General features: G+C 33.2%; 1 protein-coding gene across 1 annotated transcript; it reads left to right on the top strand.

Moving 5' to 3' along the window:
- The first annotated feature begins 8,910 nt into the window (after nt 1-8,910).
- Nucleotides 8,911-12,056, top strand: CPR21 (cuticular protein 21). The gene is made up of 2 exons (XM_033483542.2): nt 8,911-9,003; nt 10,593-12,056. Exons 1-2 carry the CDS (start codon nt 8,992-8,994, stop codon nt 10,986-10,988), a joined length of 408 nt encoding a protein of 135 aa, XP_033339433.2. The 5' UTR covers nt 8,911-8,991; the 3' UTR covers nt 10,989-12,056.
- Nucleotides 12,057-12,880: the final 824 nt, after the last annotated feature.

The raw sequence follows: 12,880 nt of genomic DNA, 5'->3' as shown, positions 1-12,880 counted from the left end.
CAGATATAAATGATTTCATATAGTTATTTTTCATTTTTATTTCAAATAAAACATGCCCGGATCTGAATGAAAGAATCGTAGATACAAAAAGATTGATTTTGCGTTTCTAGAAACAAGCTTAGTTTTGTTTGTAATATAATCGATATATATAATCGGTGAAGATTTGTAAAAAATTTCAATCTCTTAAATTTAGAAAGATTTTCATTTCAGAAAGATTTTTTGAATGAATTCAATGAATTTTTATCTACGAAAGTATATTTTCACATAGTCATTGTTGAATTTCACCGAAATGGTGTGAAGTATTCATACATATAGTAAGCATTATAAAACGATGCCATGGCAACACATGTTGAAAATATATTTCGGATTTGTGGAGTTAGATCACTGCGTTTCCTTAAATATTGAACGAATCATATTTCTCGTGCCGTTGCTTTCGATTTCGTTAGAAGTAATGTCTCAATAAACTCGCTATAATTATGCTTCACATAAATTAACCCGAAATAATAAGGTGCAATGAAAATTGTGCATAGCGAACTTTCTCGATATCGATATCGATATTTATGCTTAAATTTTGTATTATGAAATCATATACACTGTCGGCTAAAAATATGGACACCGACCATGACTTGAAGAAAGCAACGATACCTTAAAGAAAGTTACTATATTTGACAAATAAATGAAAAAAGTAAGAGCCTTAACAATACTGTAATTACTGATATAATACTTTGCACATAACACGACAATGCGTCACGAAATGCAATTATTATAAAAATCGTCAACTGTTGCGAAACTTTTCGGTGGTAGATATGTATATTAACCGACGTGTGTTATTAATTGCATCGATTCATCGCATCCGTTTATTTCGATGAAACTTTTACTTGTTCCGCGTATCACAGACGTATAATTAAGGCGAAATGAAAAAAATGAATAGCCTTCGAGCCGCGAGTTATATTACAGGAATTACAGGATTATTGAAGTAAGCGAGACACGGAACGCCGCGGGCTCTGACTAATAAATACTGGGCGCCATTATCGGCACAATTTACGAGGCTCAATACGGAAAATCGTTTCGGGGCCTTACGGCCGTACTTCGATTCTTCCTGGACCGGTACCGCCGATAGTAGTATCGCTGATTAACATGCGTTGACAGACACTAGCGATGGGACCAACTAATGGCGAACCAACTTCGTAATCATACTTTAAAACAGTTCAGATTATTCGATTAAAACATTTCAATACGAATACCTTTTTCAGTGTTATACGTATATATGTATAAAATGTATGATGATATTATAAAGAAGTACATTTTTAATCATATATATGATTATTATATAAAAATACAAATAATAGAATACCAGCAAATTTTTTATTCCATAAAAATCGTATTCTGAAAACTTACAATTGCATAAATGCGAAAAGATTTTAGCGATGATTATATACAAAGTATACATAACTATTTGTAAGACGTGAATAATTAAAGTTCAATGTATTTATTATATATACTCTATGTATATATAACTTATAAAATTGTTCTACGTATTGTGTAATATAATTAATTGCTTCTATAAGTTTGTCGATAAAATGTTCACAATAACAAATAATTGAACCACTTATAAGTATTAAATAATAACAATATAACTAATAATATAAGTACTAAATAAGTATTAAAGTATACGTAAAGTAAAATCACAAATACAGTAGCTTAATTTATTACCTGATATGTCTTAACGAAACCACATTTGTCAAGACGCAGCCTCCAAATATATTTCTTTATACGAGAAGTTGTACATCGGTTTCAATTTGGCTATAACGAGTGAACATGAATTGAGAACTTGGACCAATCTATTCTCCTCGTTGCTTCGCTTATATGGAGGGTGTACAAATTAAATTCGGCCCCAAGACGGATCAAGGATCGTGCTCGACCCATTTACACTTGAATTACATCAGTATTTTTCAATTAATAACCATACAAAGTGTCATATTTGTTTTACGAAGTACACGTGTAAGACTTGGTCCCATCACTAGAACCCACGCCATAATTTTTATCACGACGGTCATCTTGCTAACCTAAATACTATACACGGTATTTTTACTTTCACGAGGTAGATGCACCAACAAGTCCCTTAAGTTCTTTCGACGATCGTTACGTAGCCAGGCGATTAAAGAACCGCGTGCAGGACGGGTTACGATAATTTATCACGTGTACTTCGCAGATCCACCTTCGACCAGCACCGTGACCCTCTTTTTATCGTCGCTTAATGAGCGTGAAAAATCGTGCCCCTCGAATCTGTTACCAATTTTCATCGGTGCGTTTAATTCTCCGATATGGATTTTACCACGTGTGCGAGAAGTATCGGTGATTCTTGTGCAAGAAACATTTTAAGAAACTGCGAGTTGAATTTATGGGATCGATTCATTTGCCTTGTCAAGATTGATGAGCGCTGAAATGATTTTTTGAGATATCTCGAGAAGTGAGGAAAATAATAAGTAAAACTGAAATAATTTTTTTAATTTTGTAAAATAATGTATTCACTTCTGTGAATAGAATACATTTATTATAATTTTCCTATATATATAATAAAATATTATATATTATTACTTATTTAAATATATATAATGTATATATATATACTTATATATATATAATTATAATGTATTATTAATATATATATATATATATATATATATATATATATATATATATATTTATATAGTAATAATATAAGTAATAATATATAATATTTTATTTAATATCATTGTGTAACATTTTTATTCGTTACGGATGATATAAAGTAATAAACAACGTTCCTAATGACGTATTAATAACCAGAATTAGTACATTGTGTCAGCAATACGATGAAACAAAAAATTATGTTTAAAGTACGAATATATATACATAAATTAAATAATATAGGGCGTTCAAAAGAGATAAATGTTTAAATATTTAATAGATCGATGTAAGCAAACATTTTAATTTTCCAACTATCATCATGTTTTTGTGAAACTTACAAATACAAAACCACGTCGTTCGAATCTAAAACTTGTGAAAGCCTAGTTAACTTTTATAATTTGTATGAATTAATCCATTGATTTGTGACCATAAAATTGTAGCGTGTAATTAATGCATCTTTCACTTTCAATTTGTTTTTTCAAAGCATATCTTTATCGTAATAACCTTTTGGCAGCTGCTCCAATAAAAAAGGAATTAGTAGATATTTCAAAAATTAATGTGTTTACATAATTTTGTAGGACATTACACAGTTTTTATGGTTTTCATTATTACGTATCATCGTCGCGTCAACTATTATCTACATGCGCCGCTCCAAAGCCTATAAAAACGATAATAAATACTCGAAGTAAAATTATCTATATGACAAACTTTTACGAATATAAAGATAAACTGGGAACCAAATGGTAATACGTTTATATAAGACACAATGTACATTTGGCAATCGTATACATACGTGTAAGGATTGAAGAGGATTCATACCGAACGATGACGTTAAAGAATTCGTGAGCATCGTTATGAATTGTAAGAAATTTAGAAGCGTGGGTGGATTTCGGATAAAGATTTCATCTTAAATGGTAAATCGCGCTGTGGGCGATGACAACAATATTAATTGGGACATGAGCGTTTCCTAAATGCCATGTGTAAATTGATAATTTCTAATTGTTCTTTATTGTTACAATTTGACGCATATCATGCTCGCAAGCAACCGATAAATTAAGCTTATCGTTAATATGAGATTATAAACTTCCTTGTTGTTGATTGTAACGAGTTCTCATTAAAAAAGACATCGTTATTTAAAAGACTTAGATAAAAGTCTCATAACTGCTGAATTAATTTTAATCGAATAAATGACACAATTTATATTTTTATTTTAGAATATATTTACAAATTTTAATGTTCTTAAGTACGATGAGAATTGACTTACACTATTGTCAAATAACTGAAAAAATATTCAATACAATCAACTTCTGTTTTTTCTTTAACGAGTTCCAAGTACGCTAAATTAAAGTTAAATAAGAACTGATTATATTTAAAAAATTTGTATTAAAGTAGACAATTTCGAAAGCAAACAATGTGAATTATAAAGCGATGATTAAATTGCGAATTGTATACATTTTTCCAAATAATCTAACACTTATCATTGCACAGAACTTGGAAAGATTAATGTACTTTTAATTTTATTTAGAATTGGATAGAATATTCAACAGAATTTTATTCCATATCGATTTTACTGGATGATAAAATTGGACATGAATTAAACCATTGATCTGATTATATCGAAACATATAATTCGTTTTTTCTTATGCTGACATAGGAGTTAACGTTTAAACAGATGCTCGTATATTTAATGGATTGAGTCGATTAAAAAAGATTATTTTTGACAAGTTAAGTATTATATATTTCATCGAACGTCATGCATTTCAATAACAATAATTAATTGCCAATTAAAATTCTTTCTTCCAATTACAGTCTATTGTTGTAATAATGTACGGTTCGCAGTTATGAAGTATTTTAAAATTTCAACATGTTTGTTAAGCATTAAATCTAACAGAGAGACTCAGAATTATTTAATAAATTTACTAAGACTTTAATTATAATATACACACGATTGAACAAAAATTCAGTTCAATTAAACAAACATTCAATTCGATTTAAAAAAAAAATCAATTCTATGAAACAAAAATTAAATTCGATTAAACAAACATTCATTTCAACTAAACGAAAGTTCAATTCAATTAAACAAAAATTCTATTCAATTAAACAAATTCAATTCAATGATTTTAATGATACTAGGATTAAATTAGTACAGATATCTAAAGTTTTGCATTTACTCTGATCGAAAATTATGAAATTGTATTAGCAAAAAATTAATGCATTCCACTTTTTTTCAAAAAAAGAAAGGACGGGTCGACGTAACATTACGCAGGCCCCTTTAATATACGCAACCAGGCTTAATATGCTATCTTACCGACAGTAAAATGAAGATTGGCAAATAATCATGCGCGGAGTCTGCCAGATGACTCAAAACGACGTTTCCCAACGAACTGTGGATTCATTTGTTTACACTTCGTAGAGCGGCCGACTGTCTTATCTTTTTTAAAAATAATCATAGATTTCAAAATAGGGAACCGTTTATTCCATTAGTATCTTCAAACGTCGGGGGATCAAGTGTCGATATTTAAGTACCCTGCTAGAGGCGTTGTTTTATTGCCAAATTTAACTATGAATATTTGCCTCTTTATCCGTGTTCCTTATCTCTGTTTATCCGTCCCGTGACTTTCAGTTTCGGTCGGTCTTGGGAAAAGGTTTGAATACTAACGCTCCTCAGGACATTCCGGTAGCGCGTGTCAAACCCTTTGAATCTCTCTTCCCTTTTCCCAGAAGATTTATTATTATGGTGAAACGATTACAGTGTTTAACGATTCAAGCTTTGAACTCGGCATTGGAAAGCCAGACAAAATTTCATGAAATTTTAATAAATTCAGTCGGATCCAAAAATATATAGTGGATAAACATATAAAGCGACTTTGATTAATGATTAGATAATTTTCAGAAAAGAATCAGTGTTTTAACATCGTGAATGACTCGAATTTTGTTCAGAAGTTAGGAGGATTAGTTTACTAAACAACGTGTAAAAGAAATGATGAAAAAGTTGCAATTGGTTGGTGTCAATTGCTGCACTTTGTGTCGGGTGTATACACTTTGAAAATTTGATCAAAATTCATTAACATTGCAATTTTAGTTTCTTTAATATTAGAATTTAACCGAGATTTTCATTTTTATGGATTTAGTTTTATCAATGCTAAAACTTTGTTTCTATTCTCATTATTAATGAGAAACTATCTTCTTATTGTTCAGTCATTTAAATCATTTATTGTAATGATCGGGGCATTAAAATCCTTCGTACACGCGATACAACTGAATAAAATTTCATCACTTAGAAATGGATTTTTTATTGCATTTCTAAGAGACTGTCACTCCTGTGTGTATAATTACTGTACTCATCAGCACTATGCCAATATATTTTTAAGTATAAGATTTTCATTTCTTGTACAATACTATTTATTGACGAATAATAAACGATCTCACTCCAGTGTTTTCATATAATAATAAATTACTCCTATACGTAAATTATATTATTATGCTACCTTTTGAACTCGTATTGTCACTATAACTAAAACTAAAGACTACATTTAATAATAATTTGTAATACTGCATATATCTAAAGCACGAACTGCAATCTATTTTTTACTTAAAATTCGTCTCATCATTATATTTATTCTAAAGGTTACAGTTATGCAATGGTTGAAATTTTTGTAAAATAATCATGTTTGTCAATAAAATATTACGGTGTTCCAACAATAATTTAAAGATCATGATAACTCCACGAAACAGAAGTGCATTAAAATTTTCAACAGAGACGACAGAAAGGCATAAATGTAAAAGTGAAATAAAAATAAATTTCGGTGATGAATGTTGAAAAACACGAGTAATTTTATGTTTGTGTATATTCTCTGTAATTCTAACTATCATTTGTTAATCACTTTCATTGGATGGTGGGACGAAACCTTCATAATCCGCAGATGTGTTAGCTGTTGCAATTCAGCCTACCGAAGTTCGGCAGAGCTATATGGGCGCCCAGAATATTCAAGGATTCCTAGAACCATGCAAAGACGGCGAATAAACGGAAATATTCCATTGGAGTAACTTTTACTCAGTTTGGAGACGGAGAAACAAGGACGACGTCAGTCTACACTTCGCGACAGGCAAATTTAACACGATTCCGAGCACATAAAAATTAGCGAACGACCGATGCACGCTTCCTGCAAAAAAATTTGGCAGTCAGTCCCCTGCGCGGTGGAGATAGATTAACTTATGTATTCGGTTCGCGTGCTGAACCCAAGGCTCCAGAGATTTGTTACAGGGCTGAATTTATAGCACACGCGAAATACGAAAATTCTCACAAAGGGATCACCGGGTCAATGGAAGCGTTTTAAGCGGATTCCATATTTGGCAGGCCTTCAGCATTGATTTAAAAGTATGACGAGTGACATTTCTTCTTTTGTCTCTCCTTCAACACCGACTACTTTCGCATTTTCTTGAAACTGCTTGTTCCATCAGACTTTGCATTTTTCGCGTTCTAGTAACTTTTTACAATTCGATTCACGCGTGTAGTTTTCTCACTTGATGTTTTATTAAAAATTCGATATTTTTAATTAACCGGGCAAACTTAGATAGTCGGATATTTAATTCATTTTGATGCAGCTGCATGTGTGTTTGATAAAATAAACTTTCATTGAAACCACTCAAACAAATTGATTTTTCTTCATACACTCAAACTGCCTATGTATAAAATTCCCGATCCATATATCTATTTCGCACTGGAAACTCAGTTCATCAGGCGATCTCTCACAAATCACGTTACATAATTGATTTTAATTGTAAAACGGTTATGTTTGCCGCGTTTGTTCGTCGATACACTCTGTTCCATAGTTTCTCACAAACAAATTTCATCTCGAAACGATTCTGTATTCGTTCCACAACGGAAAGTTCCTTTTTCGTTAAAGCTTCGTTATTTACTGGATTGAATGACAAATTTTTCAGAATCGAATTTTGTGTAGCATTTTCGGAAAATTTTCGAAAATATTTCAGTTTTTACTGCACCATTTGTACCTTACACTTTATGAAATCCCAAATGATTTGATGAAAACACTGAACGACGAAAGGGCCTTAGAAAATGTAATGAATAGACCGCGGATTTCGTGCATTTATGACACGAATAGGTGGATGAAACTGAAAACAGTGAAAAGATTAAAAGGAATTAAGGATGCTGGTATACTAATTTCAACTTACTGAAATTATTAAAAAAAAAAAAAATGAAAAAAATGATAATCGGCTCATTTTTCTCGCAATCTCGATGCAGAAAATTTCTATTTCACATAAAGATCCGCAATCTAGTAACGAGTTTTCTTCAAAAATATGAGTATGCATGTTTATAAATATTAAAACGTGAATTTCATTTTCCGAACTCCAATGTTTTACTTAAACCCCTGATTAAAATTGCATGCATATTGCAGATCTTTGTGCAAATATTCTCTTTTTACAAAAATAAGAAAATTCAAGACAAGTTTCTTTCGTCAATGAAAATAATACTCATTGTAAAAAGAAAATGAAAATGCCACTGAACATTGTCATTGCATTTGAAAAATCTGCACGTGTCATAAATGCGCAAAGATCAGCAGCTAACTTCTAATTGGACTGAGAATTTTTATGCGAAATAAAAAGATCCTGTACTAATTAAAAGATACGAGAGCTACGATATTTATTTCGTTTCTTAATTACTTCAATAAGTTGAAAACAGCTCAACAGTGTTTTACAATTTCTTGTATATTTTTACTGATTTGTATTTGATCAACCAAGTTTTGCCATAGCTGCATGAAATCCGCAGTCCACTTACGAACAATACAGTAGCAAATATAGCCTAAAATAATAAAATAAGAAATATGTCCAAAAGTGTTACGTCTCTCATGATATCTTAGTTTCTTCTACAGATAATTCTAAATCCATGATAAACGGAATAAAAGCGTACCCCATGAGAGAACTCGACTTAATTTCTCTGTTGAAAATATTGAAAACGCTTGAAATCATTTAATTTATACTCACGTAACAAGGTTGCAGGAACCGCAGATTAACGAAACGATGCGAATGCGACTTTGTTTCGAAGAAATTTCATGAACATGTCTCGTAAGGACACGGTGTTACACGTTGACGAGACGTCGCGTGTCTGTGCTGTGGTCAGTGGACGGAGTGCCCCTCTATTAGACCCCCCCTGAAAATTTCGTAATGTTTGCCGGTGTCTAAGCTTCGGCCAGAAATCTATCAATGAGAGGGAGGTCCTCGCACCTCGCAAGGTTTCGGCAGCAGTATATAAACCCGCCCGTTAGACTTGCTCTTTACAACGAGAAAACAACTCTGATCATCATGAACACTTTGGTAAGTTCCACGGAGATAACGGATCATTGGTGCTACACCTAACCAAAATATTTCATCATTCTGTCAACACTGAGTTTTACGGACCTTGCAAACTTTTCACAGTTGCAACGTGTCAATTGGCTAACACGGGGAATAATTTGTTTACTCGGTAACTCACAAAGACCATAACAATGCATATAACAAATCTTCTGCGCGTAAGATTTTAACATGTTTGCTCGAAAATTCCAAAATATTCTGTCTGTTCACAACGTGTCGGTTGTCAAATGGTTTTTTAAATACGTTTTTTGATATTTATAATAGTATTTTTTATAATTTCTTTATATCATGGATCCAAGGAAATTAGTTTTCGTTTTACACCATTTTCCCATTTACATTTGAATAATTTTTTAGATGGACTTAATGGCACAAGATTAAAATTCTACCAACCTTTATTGGTTTATGGAAATACTATTTATTTATATTAAAACTTGTTAACGCGCTCGCGAAATTGTAACTATATTATATATTAAAATTATAAACTTTTTATTATTCTTATTTCTAAAAATACAATGTTTGCACGGGGACATAAAATCTTTATTAAACTGTTGTACTAATGTACTATTTAAATTCTCTCTACAACCTCTTTAATACATTCACTGCTTATCCATGATAAAACAAAACCTGAAGGATTAATCTTACTAATATAACTAACTAATAACTCTAAAATGTAACTTTTAAGCTTGCTATCGTAACATGAGCGTCGACGAAATTGTTTAAGGATCGTGTCTTTTTTTTGCATATTCTTACAGTTTAACATATTCGAAATATGTTCTCAAAGCACTATAAATAAATTCAAACATTTGGAACAGTTAATACACTTTTAACGTTGCCTGAAACTTAAAATACAGAGTTTCTCAAAACAGTTTTTTCGACCTATCGAACGTAATGCTTAAAACTTAATCAACCAAACAACTTAAAACTTGTCAGACACATTCGGTACATTTTCTGTCGTCGTATGAGATTATTTACAAATTTGAATTCCACAGCATAGAAAACTGAAAAATTTCAATATTTCTCAATATATGACACATCTGCACTCACGTAGATTGAAACATATCTCATATTCCTCTTGTCAATTCTCTGAAAACAGTAAAAATCGTATTCGATAGCAATAAGAATCATTCTCAAACTGTTCCAATTACTATCGCTGTAAATTGCGCAAAAATCATCACAATTGTATACAAAAATTCAAGTACATTCTTCAAATTATTCTCATCCATTTAGCTACTTCTCTGCCGTAGCAGTTACAATTTGCTGTTTGAATTGCAGTTTTAGTGAAAACAAAATTATACACATAAATTTTAAGTTGTTTCGAATATCCGAAGCCCAAGACGAAATAAAATGAACAAATCAAAAGGTATAAATAACTATTACGAAAGAATCTGTGTATAGTACGCGAAAATTGAAATTCAAAATACAAATTTAAAATCATAATACTCAGTGTCTTTGTTTAAAAAAAAAAATCCAGAAATTGCCTTACAATCAGGACGTTAGCCTAGAAAAACTCAATTTATGAAGTTCGATTAATTAAAAATAAATGTTCTCATCAGGCTTGCACTGTCTTCGCCCTGTTCGCGGTTTCCGCTGTGGCCGCTCCCGTGGACAACTCTACGCCCGTCGGAATTCTTGCGTACACGGCTGACGGTCCGAACCCGGATGGCTCGTACGCTTTCAGCTACGAAACTGGGAACGGCATCAAAGCCGAAGAACACGGGCAACTGAAGCAGCTGAACGATACGAACTCGGTGATCGCCGTTCAAGGATCGTACAGCTACTCTCTCGATGACGGATCCCCGGTAGCCTTGAGTTATGTCGCTGACGAGAATGGCTTCCAGCCAAAGGGCGATCATCTTCCTACTCCTCATCCGATCCCGGCTGGAATTCTGAAAGCTTTGGAGTACATCGCCGCGCATCCTGAGCAGACCACGTCGAATCTGGTCAACTAGACGGTCCGTGCTCGAGCAAGCGCCCGGGAACAACGAATTACCTTCGTCCGGATGAGTATTTAGTCGATAGAAACGTGGGAGCATCCGTTCTCTAAAACGTAGACAATTATTCGGAATTGTATTTCTTAATCATTCGCGATTCAACGTCGAGCCAAACTTTGACTTCTAATTTTTATCTTGCTGCTTTGCATTGTGTTGATGAATAATGGCACGTGATATGTAAGAACAATTAGAATATTTCTTCTGTTTGCATTGTTACGGGATTGGGTTATGCAATGTTTAGCTAGACTGCCAATCTTTGTGTCTTGCACAGCACGTGCAGATTTTTCAAATGCAAAATTTTCTGTTTGTACTTCATTGTATTATTTTTTATTTTTGTAAAATGACGCACGAAAACGAGAACTTGCGTAAAGATCACGGTCTAGTTACAGCAAGTTCTGAATTTTAGACTTCGAAGGGTTAAACCTTTTCGCGCTACTCGTTGGGTTGCTGCTCCCCAAGAAGTAACAGTTTGCCGATTGAATATTTACTGAAAAATCCGCCATTTCATATGCAACAGCCCGATAAACCGATGGAAATTTGATGCGACTAAATACGCTTCGGACGATGTTTCGAGTGCTTTGTGACCGACGGATTTTTCGACGTCGAAAGGCGGAGAGCCTGTTAGTCACGCATGAATATTGAGACTGTATTCGTTGTTCGAAAGGAAATTTAACGAACGCCGAAGAAAGGTGCTTGAACGTCGAACGCGGATTGCACAGTAGAAATAGGACACGATTGACGCGACGGTGGGTCTCTTCAGGTTCGTAGAACACCTAGCGACCCATCGCGACTCTGATTTTCTAGATGTAAGTGTGTACGCTTATGTTTGTTCTCTTCGTTTCGAATACCCGGAGGACTTCTAGCGATTAGGAGCGATTGATTCGTAACAGTTTTGAAATGAAGCTACTTGATACATTTGCTCGTGATAACGATATGTCCGATTGTATATTTGTAATATTGCCAAACGATGTAACGCTCGCAGTGAACGTTAACAACGATGAATAAACCTAGGTATTTTAAGTTGAACATTTGCCTCCTCTTTCATCGGTTTCGCTCGTTACCCCCGATCTCTCATTTCCTATAATCATTTGTTGTTACCATAATTGAAATACGTATTAATTTGACGAGGAATAATTAAAGATCTGCCAATGGCGATATATCGAATTACTCGTGCCATAAATCTTCGCTGTCTATCGAACCTTCTATTGAAAGTTCTTATTATTTAGTTTCGCAATAGCGTGATCGATACGATCTGCGATTAAGTTTTCAATAAATAATTAATTCACTGTAGACGCGATTTCATCGTTACTGTCGCGAATCTGCGTTGTTTCTATCATTATCGCGTTAAACCCTTTTAATAACAATGAATCGCTATTATGTCACAGTACAGTGTCTCGCATTGCGCAATAGTAAAATGAACCGCGATCACGATTAGCTAATCCTGACGGATTATCCATGCCGATTAATCTTGCTTTCAAAGAATTGATCGGTACATGTTGTCCCGGGAATTAACATCCTGCGAAAGCAAAATAAAATGCTTGGAAACTCTCCGAGTCGGAGAGTCGATTTCGCGAGGGACAGAGATATTTGCGTATATTTTATCTTCCGCTGATTCGAATGAAATTTACAATTCGCCATAATGTTTGCACACTTTTCGAACAAGTTTCGATTTGTAAATTAAATGGTTATCTGTGGCGATTGTGGACTAATACGTCGATTATTTTAACGGCTGAACTTGGATCTTTTTGTTTTACATATCGGTAAACTGATTTAGCAAACATCGAATAGAAATTGATTACCCCTATTAGCAATCTTATCTGCAAAAGTCTATGCAAATTTGCGAATTTACA

Source organism: Megalopta genalis, chromosome 17, assembly GCF_051020955.1.
Source record: "Megalopta genalis isolate 19385.01 chromosome 17, iyMegGena1_principal, whole genome shotgun sequence".
Lineage (NCBI taxonomy): Eukaryota > Metazoa > Arthropoda > Insecta > Hymenoptera > Halictidae > Megalopta > Megalopta genalis.
The sequence above is the reverse complement of the archived record's forward strand: the minus strand, read 5'-3'. Positions and strand labels throughout refer to the sequence as shown.